The sequence below is a fragment of the Falco cherrug genome, chromosome 3 (genome assembly GCF_023634085.1).
Source record: "Falco cherrug isolate bFalChe1 chromosome 3, bFalChe1.pri, whole genome shotgun sequence".
In the NCBI taxonomy this organism is placed as follows: Eukaryota; Metazoa; Chordata; class Aves; order Falconiformes; family Falconidae; genus Falco; species Falco cherrug.
In genome coordinates this window covers 108,805,720-108,822,726 of record NC_073699.1, presented here as the reverse complement: position 1 = coordinate 108,822,726, position 17,007 = coordinate 108,805,720, and the positions used below count along the sequence as shown (strand labels likewise).

General features: G+C 40.9%; 1 protein-coding gene across 1 annotated transcript in view; it reads right to left on the bottom strand.

Annotated features, from left to right (window-relative positions):
* Positions 1-16,683, bottom strand: part of SSU72 (SSU72 homolog, RNA polymerase II CTD phosphatase) — a 29,260-nt gene extending 12,577 nt beyond the window's left edge. The window contains exons 1-2 of the mRNA XM_055704137.1: positions 16,443-16,683; positions 9,210-9,353 (exon numbers count right to left, since the gene is read on the bottom strand). Of these exons, the coding sequence (XP_055560112.1) occupies positions 9,210-9,353; positions 16,443-16,522 (224 nt within the window). The 5' untranslated portion in view covers positions 16,523-16,683. The remainder of the gene's footprint in view (positions 1-9,209; positions 9,354-16,442) is intronic.
* Between the last annotated feature and the right edge of the window lie 324 nt (positions 16,684-17,007).

Genomic DNA, 17,007 nt, shown 5'->3' with positions numbered 1-17,007 from the left:
AAAAGAGACTTCAGTAATTAATACTACTTCTGATTTTAATGCTACTTTCACTACCTTGCATCAAATCAGTCAAAAATAAGTACCCCTTTAAGTAGCAGCATCACGTTTGGGAAAGGTAATCATCTAAACCAAATAGAAATATGCATTTAATTCCCTCTTTTGTTGACTTTCTCTCAGAAGTTTATTGCAGATTTTTTTTTTTTCTTTAAAAGAGCTCTCATGTATATGAATTTCTCAGGGCTGACGGAGCTGTATCTGGGACATGAAGCCCTTCAGACACTTCTTGCATGTACACCAGCAGCATACGTGAGCAAGATCTTCCATCAAGAATTCCATGCCAGCAATTATTCTCTGTATCGAGTGGGATTTTATAAATACAGTTCTGTCAGCCAACTTGCTTCCACTGATGGCAAGTGAGAAACTGGCACACGCCTCTCCTGCCATTCCCCTGCTAGACTTCCAATTTGCACTGCTAAATACTCCTTTATATGTTGGTCCATTGCTGAAACCTTGCTATATTTACTTTAGTTGAATAAATCTGGCACCTGGATCCCCAGGCACCAGAACAATTAATATCTGAAATGCATAGAAGAATATACGCTATTCTTCACAAAACAGTCATCTAAATAATCCTGCCAATGCTTGAAGCACATGCTTGCACACGCTCTTGTGAACTCCAAGAGTACAAGGAGTACAACCAGTATCAAATGGTAACAACGGCCATCTTACTCAGATTTCTCTTACCTTTCACATTTTTCTGATCTTCCTTCTATTAAGATGTGGGTTATTGATCACGTTTCCAAATGCATCCAAAGTTTCCGAACAATCTTTCATTTCTATCTGCTAGAAGTTTTCAGAACGCTCCTGTAAGTAGCTGAAAGATGGTTTATGCCATGGTATCTGGACATGGGGCAAGCTACACACACGTGAGTTTCCAAAAGGCTTCATGGAAGTGGGTGACATATAAGCTATCTCAGATGTAGATTATCAGAAAAACGTGGCACAGTTCACTCAGTTTCTATGATTTGTACCTTTGGCAGTATTGAGACATTTTTAAGATCAGAATCATTAAACAAAAATGATGAAGCATCAAACTTCCACTTGCTCTTCCACACCTACAAGTGTTACAAGGTCTTACATGAACATAACTTGTTCACTCTAAAGTTAAAAGCATCAAAATTAGTTGCTGAAACTATGAAGATTTATTTCTTCCCAGTAATGAAATGTCTTTCTTCACAGGAGTTTTTTTCTAAACTATGTTCTGTAACTTAAGCTGTTGGCTTTGCTGCAAGTTTCTAGATGCTTTAGTGAAGGTAGTAAATAAAGTAAAGGATGTTTTAGTAAAGGTTTAGTAAAGAAGCTATGATTTCACGAGATACAATTAGACAGAGATACTTGGAACTTTAGTAAGAACTAATGTGGAAACAAGAGACTGCTAACTTTGCCTAAATGGAAATAGATGTGATTTATACCTAAAAGCTCTACCATTTTAAAAGGTGACAGACATGACACTAATACTCCATATGCAGAGTTTAAGTAGAAAATGCTTCAAGATAAAATGCTCTGGGGGGAAAAAAAAAGAAACCCAAAGGACAAGGAGTAATGTGTATTTGCAAACTGCATGGAAATATGCCTTCAGTCACTATCCTGATGATGGAAATTGTTTTAGAAGCAATACAAGGGAGGGAACAAAAAAAAAAAAAAGTATAAACATCCCTTACATTGGCACAGAAGTTGTTTTGTGTTAAACTGAGGTAACCCCTTCAAGGCAAGAAACAGCAGTTCACTGTCACTTCCCTCCCCTCATTTAAGTCCAGGATGAAGTTTCCAAATTGGGATCAAACAGAGCTAGCTCATTTTTATGCTGTGGACTGCTTTTAAGTTTTATCAACTACAGATTAGAAGAGGACCAAGCAGCATTTAAGCCAACGCCTGAGAGCAGAAGCAGCCACATTTTTTACTTACCCTTATATAAAGCCCCTTACAAAGATGACAATCTACAAACAAAGAAAACCCATGCCAAGAAGTCAGCTGTCCAAAGAGCAAACAATATGAACGTCTTGCTGCATTTACTGCCAATGCTGCTTCCGAAAGCTCCTTTGGTGGTATCACAAGCAACAAAGGCAATGCCCTGGGATCTGCTTACACAGCAAAACATATTTAAGCAACGCTAACTGTACACGGTGCACCCAGGAGGCCAGCAGATGGCAGGGACATATTTTGGCTAGACAGTCAAATAGCCTATTTTTAACATCCATTCAAATATGTGAAGTCTTAGATCCAAGCATCACCTTTACTTCCAAGAACGCCCTTTTAAAGACACTTAAAGATTCCAACGTACGTGATCATTCACAGAGTTCATACATTAGGACTAAAACCCAGCTGATGAATCACTCAAATTCTACATGGATTTTACAAGAGTTATCAGCCTCCGACAGGATCCTTTAGTCAGAATTCTTTAGAGCATCTGTTCAGGACCCACCCCAGTGAAGGAAATAAACCTTCCACAGACTACCTAGAAGACAGGCAGGATGGCAGAGGATTTTTATATGCTGAAAAACATTTAGACTGGAGTCCGTCTAAATCTTTCTACCATGTCCCAGAAGTTCAAATACACAGGAAATTCTTAATTAACTTTTTTAAAGAGAATAATTACAAATATTTCCTTTTTAGTGTGAACAAAACTAAGATTAACGAGCCAAACTAAAAAGTACTGAAAACTGCTGCCTTTAGAAGATTTTTAAATCTTCTAAAAAAAATAAATATGAGATTTTGTGAAGTGTTTTGGTTTTAAGATCCTTCATGGAAAAAATGGATTGGAATTCAGCTTATGGCTGGAAGCATACAGATTCACAGAAGTGTGACTGTTCAAATCCAGTTCAAGCACTGCTTTCCATCCTCATCCCTTCCCTCTATTTCTAGGAGTATTAAAGTACTTTGAAAGACATTAAGAAAGAAAACTAGACTTGTGCTGCACTGCCTTCAAAAGAAGTTTTGCCACTGACATGCAGCAGGCCATGATTTCTTTATAGCTTTTTTAGCTTTTGCAATGTCTTCAAAAAAAGAAAAAAAAAAAAGAAGAAAAAACCCAAACCCCCAAACACACCTAAACCATAACTTTCCAAAGTGGTTTACAGAGATACAGAAACTGTCCCACTGGCCACTGGAAGCTCAGAACAGAAGCTGACAACTATTTATCAGTTCAGAATCCATGAAGAAAACCAAATGAAAAGATAAACACATGCACAAAGAGCTTACCTGAAGTGGAACTGACTGAGTTACTCCCCAAGACTGAGCTACATGGCCCCCAAAAGCGGGGTGCAGATGCTCTGCAGCTCTCACTAGTCCTCCTGTGTCCCCATGCAGTGGTAACTTTCCCCATCAAGCAACTCAAGGTTGCTTCGTACAGCCTGCAGCAAAGTGGTCCAACATAAATGCTCCATGTGTTAGGGGAGTTCATTGACCCAGAAGTGTCAGGAATTACTACTCAAGTATTATGGATCCTAGAGCCTTGTCACAGGTGGCAGAAGTTTCTGCAGCAAACGAACAACATTCAAAAGAAACTGGGAAAGTGGTTTAGAGCAAGATATTCCTGTCACCACCAACCTTTTCTTCCTAACAGCTTTTCCCCGTCAATGCCTGCATGCTAATCAGCTCAGGCCGTGAATCATCTGGGTATCAGTTATCACATGCCACTTTCTGGAATTTGAAAAACACAACTATGCAGCAAGATCCAAGATACTATTCGATAACGCACCCCCCAAGAAAACAAAAGTCCAAGCCAGACAGAAGGGAAGTCTTATTAATCACACAATTTAAGCCACGTGAAGTACAGAAAAAAATTCTGCTTTATGCCCCAGATGAACTGCATCAGAAGTCAAAATCATACTGTTCCCCAACCTACCACACTAAGAAAATGGAATAAAGCCACTACTTAATAACTGGCTTCTTCACATCAGTTTACTCCAATGTTAAGATATGTTAGAGCAAACTGATTTGCTTAAGAGCAAAAATTCTCAGAACCCAACTATGTGAATCCAGGAATTCTGAACAACTAAGACCAAGGCTGTAACAAACAGATACTACTATCCTTATAATATGCACTACTCCTAACTGGGAAAAGGTGGCAGATGTAATCCTGGACTAGCTGCATACTTACAGAATTTTAGTTTATCAGGAGGTGCGTTAGGATAATTCTTTTCCAGTTTTAGCCCCAGATTTAAAAATATTAGTCTCTTACTGACTCCACACTTTGGACTGAATAGAGAATTACTTCCTATTGCCCCGAGATAGTCTGACCATGGTCCAACAAGCAATTCCACTTCTTGCCTTGAGAAGAACCCAGCAACACACTCCCACTACGATGACTATGCAGGATTCCAGCAGGCAGTTCATCAGTTCTGTAGCTGATGCCAAGGAAATTTGTACTACAGCTGAGAGACACTGCACAAGAAACTGATTCCTTTCTTCCAGTACTGGTGTTAAGGGAGAACAGAGGAAACCTTCTGGAAGAGATGACTGTTAATACTCAAATTGTACTGCCCCGTGAAAAGCTCAGCTTGACTGCAAGACAGGAAATTCAGTTTTTCCTGCAAGAAAAACTTAACTGCAGTGATGTCTGACTAAAATTTTAGCACCAAAAGAATTCACCACCACCCTACAGAGAAATTATTCCTCATAGCCTCATACGTTTCTGGATATAAAACTATGAGACAGCCTCACTGTTTCTGGATGCCCTCTCTTCTCAGCTATTCCCAATTCAATTTGTGCTTATTCTTCTTCATGGGCACAGGAGATGCTGTCTCAAGTGGGACTGGAAAGTTTTGGGAAAGGCACAGAATCTTTCTCCTACACAGTTTTACAGCAAAGCCAATTCAGTTCAACAATATACCTCTTCTGGCCCTCCTCATCTTCTGTAGGGAAAAAAAGATTTTAGTTTTGTTCATCTAGACCCTGTGAAGATCTTCTGCATGACAGAACCTGCTTCAGAATCATTTTCCCTCTTCAATTCTGAACAGCTACATTGTCCCCCAAGCCTATGCCTGCTCCAAAGCCACATTTCCCTCTACTGATGTCCCACCGTAATGCATCTTACCAGTTCATAGAGCACATCTTCTTAGGCAGATGGAAGACTAGGGGATAAACCAGGGATAAGTGTCAGCTTTGGGGAGACCATAACGCTACAAATATCTACTGGCAAAGTGGTTTGTATACGGCAGAGGAAACTGGTTCCGCTTGCTCTGAATGTGAAAGGTACTATTAAAAAAAAGCAAACACCAACCAACCAACCCCCATCACTCATCAGCAATAGCACAAGTAGTATCACATGGCCATCCAGCTTAAATAATAGAATTCACAGAGAAAAAACCTGCATCTCAATCACCTAGATAACTTTTTTTTTGACAGAAAGAATCCTGATGTCTGAGTGAGACATACCAAGCCAGTTTTTGCTGAAACATTTTCCTGTCTAACTGAAGCACAACTTTAGTAACTTCTTGAGACATATTCTGCTCCCCCTCCCTCCAATTTTGTATCATCACGTACCGATGGAGCTAAAACTGGAATCCTATCTACAGTTAGGCAGCAGGTCAAATTAAAAGAGGAGGTCAAAGTAGCAGGAAACCGAGCAGGAGGCCAAGCTTGCAGAGTAGATACAGGCTGCCTAGAAATCGTGATTAAAACCCCTATATATTGAAATCATCAGGTATCTTCCATCTGAGGGTCACGGATACATCAGTGTTGAGAAAGGGAAAGCAAAAGTCATGGAGTTAACCAATACTGATAAAGAACCCAGGAGATACTGCTGCAGAATTTTGGTCAAATTTCCATTTGAACAGTTCCTACCTCTGGGCATAAAAGCAACTGCTGTTGCAGATTTAAACTGGCTTTTAGAGAGTTTCATCCTTGACTAGTTTTTGTGTTCACTTGAAGGCAAGGCTCACCAGTTTTCCTCTAATTTTGTTTCATCTTTAAAGTCACCACTATATAATTAGAACTAAGACCTTAAACCCCTTCAGACAGCTGTAAGGGGCAAGTCTGGTTACAAATGCAAATACAACAACGTGTATCTATACTACGCACACATAGCCCCACAGAAGTACTGAAGACCATGGTCACATCTCCTATAATTATTGGCAGAACCCTCTACTTTTGTCCTAGAAACAATACAGTAACATTTTAAAAAGCAACCAAAAGCCACATTCAGAACAACCTTAAGTGGTTTTGTCATAGCCCTCTATTAGGACTCGGGGAATTTAAATGCTATAGTCTAAAAGTGCTATGGTAGATTTGGGTACTTATTTTATATAAGGTTTAACTACCACATCTTAAACTCACTTTGAAGAACTTCCATTTTAGATATACTGTAACCACCTACTCAAGTAAATCTGTATGCCTGGCTCCGTTAATCCCTTATTCCTGTGCTTCTGAAATTCCAACATATACCTTCAAGGTATGTGAGCTTGTGCTTTCTATTTCACTAATTAACTGCAATGAAGGTGCTCTTAGTCTCTGCATAGTGGGGTTTTGATAGCTCCCCCCCTTTCCACAAGTGAAAAAGAGTTTCAATGGATCTTTTCACTCCAACACATTTTTAACCTTGCTCTGACCAATGTCCAGCACTGCAGCAGCTAATTTCTGTTTGAAACTCCTACTTTCTGAACAGGGGTCATTTACTTGGCTGGCCAGAGAACATTTTAAGTCCCTTACGGCCACAATTCCACTGAGTATCCAGTGTCCGTAGTGCTTGGGATCCCTGTTGGCATACAGAACTGGAGGAAGGACATCACCACTAAGCGAGGAAGTACTGAAGCTGAGCACTCTGATTTCACGTGTCCCACCCCCAGAACATGGGAACAAGCAGACAGTTGTCCCCAAAAATCACCATTTCAAACCACATGGAAAGGCTACAGATGAGAGTCATATCCGCTTAACTGAGGGAAGCAAGGCTCTCCTGGAGAACAGAACAAGCAGCTAAATCGTATGAAGAACTACACTATTGTTTCCCCATACCAATTACACTCCAAAGCCATCAGAAGATCAGGCCCTCCCACCCTTGAGCAGGTAACATTTGCATGATCACCACCCCTATGAAGTAATGCTCACCCAAAAAAATCTCAGCCCCCATAACCCTGGTTCACAAAACCACTACTCCACAGCTCTGACAAGAGTAGGTCTGGTTTTGGTTACTGCAAAAGTCTTTACCCTCAAAACCCATTCCTGGAAAGGGAGTTGCTTTCTGTGCTGACAATCTTTGCCCTGAAAAGCTTAACTTACATTATCTGAGAATCAAAACTGCAAAGATGTACAGGCACTTGTTCTTGCTCTATTTCCCCTGCAACAGCTGTTGTTTAAACTTGCTTTCTTTTATTGTGAGAAAAGGTTTAACTAACACTGCAAATACATTTGGGGAACACAGCAACCACCTCCAGTGTGGAGCAGAACTAAAATGGTAACCCCAAAATATGCTGAAGGGGGGGACAGGACTAGGTAGGCTTTCTGTTGGTTTTATCTTACTGTATCTGCCCTATTCAGTAGAGCAGCAATGAAGAATGCAACAAGGAAATCACAAGTCATTAGTGCTTGTCAAAATTATTTCTCAATTAAAGTAATTTTCTTTTGAAGCAATTCTTTTTCAGTCAAGAGATGGCGTACCTCATTGAGATGGGTTTGCAAGATTTTCCTTTTCTCTACAGGCAGAAGGACAAAAAAACCCCAAACCACCCAGTACATCACACATGTGATTCATTACCTACATTTTGAATTCTTTTCAAAAAGGACCTCTAATTAGATCTTAGGAAGCCAACACCCTTGCAAGGGATACCATTTGTGTGCTATACCATGCAGAAAGGTATTCCAGTGTTTAATCAGTTTTCTCACTGTGCTATATAGCTTCAAATCAAACAGCCCAGCCCTTTTTAATACAAGCCTTTCAATATCCAGTGCAAAAGCAGCTGCCACACTTGGGGTCTTGGGGAGCTCAAATTTACTATGCGTGGTCAGCAAACAAAGAATTTGCTGAGTACTAGTAAGCCATAGTAAAATCTGTGCTACCAAACAACTGTAGTGCCATCTTTCAAGAAGTTAAGAGTTCGCCAGCTCCCTGGGTAAGAGCTTAAGCTAGTTTCTACCATGTTCTGTTTTCTAGTCTCTGACAACCTGTTTAGTCTTACTGCATTTTTTTCAAACAGATGCAAGAAAACTGGGCTGTTTGAGTACAATTAAGACATTTAAACCATGTTAACATTCCTGTTGGATTTTCAGATGGCCACTCCCAAGATTTTAGGAAAAACCTGCACTAGAAAGTGCAGAGACTGCTCTATTACATCACCAAGATTAATTTCTGCAGTACTTCATTCTAAAGGGCTCTCCATCCTTTAAGCAGAAATTCAGCACACATTGAATCCCTTATTTAGGGTAAGTTCCCTCGCTCATATTTAACATTAATTTTTTTAAAAAAATAGCAGGTGCCTTGCTGAAAAAAGAATATCTAGGCTGAGTGCCCCAATTTTGTAGGATTGTGGGTTTTCTTAAAAAAATAAATGATAAATTCACTTTAAATATAGATGCTCTAAAATCATGCCATTCGACATTAGTCATGGTTTTAAGTAGTGTGCATAACCTTCATCACCTCTGCTCTTCAGGCTGAAGTATGTTACTGGGCTCTCCTATGTTCATTTGTTATACTATTGGATTTTTATTTTTTTTTCCGTGCACAGATTTTGCAAAACATGTATCGAGAAACTCTCAGTGAGAAGGGTGAGCTCTTTAATGAAAGGTAGCCTCTCTCCCACAGAAAGTATACTGTAAACCTTACCTGTCAGTTTGTCTGAGCTAAATACAACATTAATGTCGATGTAGTCGCTCTTCACATATCCGTTATTGGGACAGTCTTTGCACTGAGAAAATACGATCCACAGTGCAGTGGAGGTAATGGACAATCTGCGATAGTATTAATGTGCTTTCATTCAAGAGCTAAACATGTTAACACACTACAAGAGAGCATTTTGAATGCGTGCATTGTAACTCAATAGCAATTTACAAGGGAGCATTAGAGGCCTGTTGTAAAAAAAACTCCTATAGACTTAAAACACTCTAAGACCGCCAGTCAAGCAACTATATATTCCTAATGCATAATGCCAAATCATGAATTACACCTTTCAAGGATGAACCATATTGGATTTTTTAAAAAGGCCATGCCACAGGGATACAGTTCTTTGTCTTTCCTAAGCAGGTCATTGTACATCTGATCATATGTTGTTTTGAAATCATAAACATTCGGCTTGTCCGGTGCTGGTCCTGGCAGTTTCACATGAGTCCCTGTTCCAAAGGATCGGACACTGAATCCTCGTTTGCTGAAAGACAGAGGGGAAGGGGGGAAGGGGAAAGCAATTAGATTGATGGACTTTAAACATCAAAATGCTGAAGAACACATACTGAATTTTGAAAACAACTCTTAGCAATCAGCCAAATCGCAACCACAGTTGGGCAACTCTTACCAACTAAACCGCCAAGCATACCCAGCATACATACTTCCTTGCAGTTACAATCAAAACACACACGATTTCTAAAGAAGCACCTATATTCTATATGAATTTTACTTAGAATTATGGTACACAGTATTTTGGATATTTCTTTTGAGCTTTCAGACATCTTGGATTTGCAACACTCCCACGTTCTGTATTTACTCTTAGACAATATAGTATAGGCAAAGATGGTTTTGTCTTGAGATAAGTAAGTAAGAACACCAACTAATCAATTCTTATGTGTTCTGCTAAAGTTGCTCAGCTAGCTACACTACTCCCCTCGCTGTATTGCCAAAACTACCTCTAGTGTAGTTTAATTAGCCTAGTACAAACATTTGTGTGCCTGGCACTTCTCAAATGGACTGAAAAACATATTGTGTAATTACCTTTACAGAAGTGGGGCAGATAATTCTGCCTTACTTTTTACCCTAAGACTCTTGGGTAAGCTAAGGTTAGCTTCATTCCATTCTCATGAACAACTACTTGTTTAATAATAGTAATTACAAAAAAAAAAAAAGCAGGAACCTGCTTGTCTTTAGGGGTAATGCCAAAACATTCCGATTAACCTAAATACACCTACTTGAACTACAGCAAATTCTTCATTAATATTAAGAAACATTACAATATATTTGTTGAATAACAGGGCCAAAAAGAGTTTGTTTTCTCATAGTGTAATGGACAAAGTTACATGGTAAAATATTGTCGTTGTTGTCCAGAATGTTGAAACTTTTGGCTTTAAAGTGACAATCTGATTTCTGAAATGGGTCAAGACCATGGATGGCTTAATCTCTTTCTTTTTTTTTTTTTTTTTTTTAAGAACTTACTTTCAGCTCCAATGATTTAGCAGACTGAATAAACAATGTTAAAACAAAAAGCAAGCAAACAACCCAATGCCTGCTACCTCCTGCCCCAAAAATAAAAGCTGTAGAGCCTGCTTCTGAGACTGGGAACCAGCGCAATAGTTACATCTTGACTGCATGGTCTTCGCATACAAGACAGCAAGGAAATTGAGTGAAGACACCAATTCAAACTGCATGTTTGCCTTCAAATGGTATCTTTTAAGTGATCCAAAAAGCTTCTACAAAGACACTAACTGTGATCAAACTTTGCCCCAAGCTCCAAAACTGCTATGCAGCTATCAATAGTGTCATTTCCTTTAATTCATCCTATCGGAACATAGCCCCTCCTTCCTCTTCTTCTTGCTTCATTACACTTTTTCTTTCAGCAACTATTTATAGGTTCCTATTTCTGTAAACAGACAGGATACATGATGATTTTTTGCTTCTTTCTGCAGGACTAACGACTGAAAATGGATACAAGTGGAAAAAAGTGCAATTCTTCCCCCCTCCCAGCCCTCCATCACACTAACAGTGACTCATAACTGCACCAGTTACATTTAGTTTATTTTCCCTGCAATACTTCCAGACCCAAGACTTTATTCTACTGCTTCTACTGGACATGAAGAGAGTCATAACACATGTAGAAGAAATTGCAGTGCTAAAAATATTCATGTTTCAAACTGATCTTCTTCCAGGTGTCTCATCTTTCTTCTTTTCTTTCTATATCTACTGCTTGAAGCTATTTTTTCTAAGAATTTTCATAGCAACTGAAAAATAGCAGACTTTGGCACCTTGCACTTTCTGTCTTCTTTCCTTTTCTCCCGCATTACCACAGTGACATTATGATGGAAAATTATTTTCTTCTATGCTTTCCTCCTATTTAATTTTTCCTTTAATATTATTCTTTGAAATAGGTCAACTCAGTCACACACATTAAGAAGCCCATCTCCAGCTGTCATAAGTGTCCTTGAAGACTGCATGATCTCATATAAAGCAAAACAGAAATCTTCAAATGAAGTTCCACACATCAAAAATTTCTGCCTCTGGTGCATCTGACCCACTGAAAATTACTTCCTTGAATAGCCAGAATATGCATTTCTCGCGAGGAATTTCATGCTCTGACACCAGCAGTTGCCAGGGTACAGCTCTTACACTATTCATGCACCAGGTGTACTGTTATGGAATAGTCTGAAAATGTTTTAACACATTTCTTGCAACAGTTGGGGGGTGGGTGAGAGGGAAGAATGCTTGCACAGAGCCATTATTCAACAGAGCCTGTTTTTATTAAGTAGCTGGACAGATCTAGTTTAGTGAGTCACCAAGTATCAGTTGTAATATGGCACAGCCTTTTAAAAATTAACATCTTCTACAAGACAATGCATATCTAATATCTATTCTTGGCCTAATAAAACTACCCAGAAGGTGGAAAATAACGAGCTTCAACTTCACCACGAACAGTGAAGGATAAGATACACTAGTGTGCTACCCTAGTGCTGACTTTTGAAAACGTGAAGCTTAAACATTAACAGACTTGTAAATGCTGTGAAATTTCAGGAAGCTGTTTCTGTTAATACTATTAGGACCAATATATGTAAATTACCAATACACTAAGTACAAATTTTAGCCAGTATGCCCACCTCAATTTCAAAGCTCATTACAATGAGATCACATGCACTACTCAGGTGCTCATGAGTGTACAGACTTCACTGAAGAACCTGAAAGCAGCTGTTGTATTTTCTTCCAAAGAATCTCAGAGCTCTTTGCTTACACCACTCCTCATCTGGGACACAACTGCTGCTGAAAGCCAAGATCAACATGTGACTACACTAGCAAAGCACTAACACATGACAAAGTTGTTACCACTCAGTTTTAGGCACCGAGAGGAGAAATAACATTAATCCCTACAGACTGAGACATGAACTTCCATCCACACGTTTCTTCTATCTCATTATTTTAGGATCTCATACATTACATGCTTATTACATTAAGGTATTTTTCAGTTTACTGTAAGGTCATAACAGTACAGCTTCTCTTCTTACAATGGCCAATAATAAGTATTACTAAGCATTAAAGCAAACGCAATAAATCCTGCAGTCCACTGCAGCTGGTAAAAATTTTCAGGGGTTAAATCACTGATTTTAATGCACCCCTTCCACAACATGTAGCAGAAAAACAACTAGCAACAGTGCCCTCCTTGTAGACTACTTCAAAAATATCTTATGCCATTCAACCAATATTAAAAAAAAAACATAAACCACTAAAAACAACACAGCCCCACAAAAAACTCCCAGTATTAAACAGCAGGAACACAAGCATTCTTAAGTAATTTTGATTAGGAAATCTTCAAAACATTACCATCTTGTTGCAATTTGCATTATCATTGATAAGCTGTCAAATGAAAGTACTTTCACATAAAAATGTTAAAACATCTCCTCCTTCTTAAGGGCTTATTAATACAATTTAAAATTTCTTAAATTAAGCAATATGAATTGCAATACCTCACTGCATTTAGCTGCTGACAGATAATGCCAGCAGAGAAGCTGTCACTAGCAACTTACATAAACTGCAAGGATGCAACTAAGTTCTCTTACATGGTCAACACTGAATGACAAATCATTGCATCAAGAAGAAATTTAAGTTTCAGCTACTAGAGTTTCAATATTCAAATCTGTTTACTGCCACTAGGGTATCTCATATTCACACTCCCAATGTCTTAGCACAGGTAGGTAGCTTCCTAAAGCAAAGAAACATATATGTAGCAGAAGTGTGTATCAGTATCCTACAAGTTTTCGTTACGAGTAGTAATACAGACCTTGAACTTAGGAGGCTGACACAGGATATCTATACCTTAAGAGCCTGAAAATACAAGGTCACCAGAGCACCGCCTATATACACTGGGAGAGTTTGAAACTAACTTTCTTTGAAAGGCCACCAGCATTCTACCAAATAAGTATACGCAACTGGAAATGTTGAAGTTGCTCTATAATCAAGTTTGCTCACATGAACTGTTACCCTTCCTCTTCTACCTTTGAAGGAGAACCACAGCCCAAGTCTGCATATCCTATACACATTGTATTTGTAGAAGCAAGAAACATAGGATGAGTAAGATCTGACTTAAGGACTGGTTACAGACATCCAGTTTGACAGCTTTTAAGGAAACATTATGTCTTCCTGCATAGTCCTAAATGCTTTTCCTCTTTTCCCTTTGCTTCAATGTTTCAACATAGTCCCCTGTTCATGGTAAACTATTCTACCCACAAACTTCAAAAGAGCTTCAGTCTGAATTCTGTTGGAAGATTAGAACAAAATATTTAAAATCTGGTTAATTAGAAAAATATGTAAACACACTGCAAAACAAACAGACACTGTGCTGAACCAACACCAGAAACTGGTAGACTGATTGTTCAAATTATGAAAAAGATATAATGTATATATTTGTTTTCCAGAGGCACAAGTGGCAGACACCACAGAGATACCAAGTACAGTAAGGATGAATGAAAAATTCAGGATGGCAAGCGACACTCATTGCAAACCCTGCTGGAATGAACCACTGCAACTTAAAAGGACAAAAAGTTTAAAGTGTCCAAGAAGAGGTTAACTCTTATTGTCTGGCACGTTAAGTTTAAAGAAATAAAGAATGAAAAATAAACCCAAGCAAACACACGTCACCCCCCAAACTGCTGAAGTGTGCGAAGTAGTATGTATTAGTTTTGCTTTTCTGAATCCAAAAGAAAGAGAACACCAGGATGTTATGAAATGTAAGTACATTAAGACGTTAAATCAAGTCTGTTTAAACCACTTGATAATTTCATGCATTAAAAAGGAGAAAGTACTAAGAAGAAACATAAAAGCAAGAAGTGATGGACTGCAGGTACTTCCAACCAAAGCCTACCAGGTAAATTGAACATTTCACCTACATGTTGTATGTAGAGGGCTCTATGTTTTATAAATGCATCAGAAGTTAGAATTCAGACATTTCTGCAAGATTGTTTCTGCTTTAAAAAGAAGTAGCATACAATTAAGTTTTAGTAGGCACTAGGGAGGCCTAACATTTGGACAGTAAAATAAGCCTGTCTTACTGATAGGTATTTCTCTCTATAAATTTAACAATGGAATAAGCACAGTTACTGACAGAAATGCTACGTGAATAATTTGGCTTAATTAAAACCTGTAATTCATTAAAATACTGAATAGACTAGAGAAGTTAATTCTGAAACCTGACTTACAGCATTACAAAAATCTGAAAGACTCATCAAGACAAAGGCTTGAACAAAAAAAATTTGTATACATTTCCCAGCATAAATACCTTCAAAAAAAGCCTATATAAAATACTTATGCAAGATCTTAGGCTACACATCACAAAGCACTGTTTATGAATGTTCAGTAAGATGCTCAACATTGAAGGCTGGGCTCCAGATTTTGTTTTCAAACAGTAACCTGCAGTTCTATAGATTCTAGATCTTCAAAGTCTTGTAATCTGTTTAACATGATACCTTAAAGTTTCATAATACCTCAGTTTCTTCCTAACTCATCTTCCTCTTTTAATCAGGCGTTCTTTCAAACTGCAGTGCAACATACAGCAAGGCACTACCCAGAATTGGTAAAGCAGACTGGCTTTAAGCCAATGCAGGCATTTTCCTGAAGTTTACTGGCAAATGACCATTCTCATTGCAAGGGCTAGTTATTTCTTTAGAACAGCATCAGCATAAATGGCAAAATAGAGATTAGTTTCTATCATTGCTGATGTCGCTGAAAATAAACACTTTCCAAATACATACTTTTTGTTAATTTTTTTAATTAAAAACTTAAGGGAGAACAGACTTTCAAAAAAACGTTTCCCTGTCACATTTGCCAGAAGAACATCAGTCACACCGGAAGTGATTTACTTCTGCAAAAACAGAGAGGAAGAAAAAAGGCTAGACATTAGAAGTAAATTTTACTTTGTCCTCGGAACTCAGGTTTCGATTCAAACTCAGGTACCAACAGAAAAATAACAGAATAGCATCCTTGGCCCCCAAGCAGCCCTTGGTAAATTGTGTTTACACGGAACTGCCACAGGTAAGATCTAATGCCAAGTTTAAGCATTAACAGCATCATATGCTGCTTGCAGTAAGATGGCTGCCGGACCCCAGATGCTTCTATTATTTATTCCTTTCAAGGCTGCTGGTTTTATTTAACTGTAGCACACAATCTACACGTAGTTGTTTGGCTTACTATGCTAGCAATATGTGTCTTTTAATGTGAATGTTACTTTGCATAACATTAACAAAAAAACCAACCAAACAAACAAACAGGAGGAAACATTTATCATGTTCTTGCAGCAGACAGGGAAGATTTAGGAACATGATTTCAGGCAGATCAGGTCTCTCCTGTCCATCAGTCTGTCCCCAGTCTCCCATCTCCCCTTCTGAACTCTGCCAGGCTGAAAATACTTGCAGTGCTAAACAGATGAACCCTGATAATCTCAAAGACGTTTAACATTCTGAATCAAACACTTCGTCCAGTTTCCCAGCAATAGGAAAAGGCTCCCTTCAGTGCATAAAGCAGTTCCAGTCTTCAGATGCATTTAAGGGGAAGAATAAAAAAAAACAACAAACACACCAACCGGGGGTGCGGGGAGGGGGGTTGGGGGTGGGTAGGAAGGGGCATTTAAGCTTCCAGATGCCGACACACGGGACCCCTTCTGTGCCTGTCGAATTCACCAGCTCGTGTTTTGCAGCACTGGATCCGGCGGTCCGCCAGCGACGGTGCTGCAGACCCCGCTGCACCGGCCCCTCCGGCGGAGCCCGCATGGAGCAGGGCCCGAGGCAGACCGGCTACGAGCAGGACGGAGCCCCCAAGCCCGTGGGCCCCGCAGGGCCAGGCGCCGGCCCCGAGCACGGCCCCGGCCCGCAGCCGCGCCCCGGCAGCCCAGCCGAGGCCAGCCCCAGGGCAGGCAGGGCAGCCAGCGGCCGCGCTGCAGCGCCCAGGGAAGCGGCCCCGCCAGGGCCCAGGGCCCCTCCGCGGGCCCGGCAGCGTCGGGCCAGGCCGCGCCGCCGGCGGCTGGAGGAAGGGAGAGGGTCGGGCAGGCCCTGGTTACCTGAGGATGTTGTGCGCCTCCATGCTGCGGTTCTGGTTGCTGGAGCACACCACGGCCACGCGGAGCGGCGAGGAAGGCATGGCGGCGCAGGGAAGAGCCCAGCTCCCTCCCCGCGGCTCCCAAACCCTCTCGGCCCCGGCCGCGGCTCGCACAAAATGGCGGCGGGAGCCCGGCGGCGGGCGGTGCCGGGACGTGTCACCAGGGCCGCGCCGCCCCGCCGCGGCCAACCGCGGAGCGGCCGTCAGGGGGCGGGGGCCGCCGCCTACCATCGGCGGAGAGGCGGGGCGGCGGCGGCGGCTGGGGAGAGGCCGGGCCCCGGCGTGGAGCCGCCCCGGCCCGCTGCCGCCCCGCGGAACCGGCTGGGCGGGGCCCGCCCCGGGCCTCGGGGTCGCAGCCCAGCCGCCGCCAGGCCCCGGCTTACTCCCGGCAAACGCCGCTTCCCGCGGGCAGCGCCGGCCAACCGGCGGCGGCCGCGACCCGCAGGCGCTCCAGCGCTTACAAAAGGAAACGGGTCGTTTAGCAGGGACGCGTGACCCCGGCGGATCGCTTGGGCTGTTAAACTAAA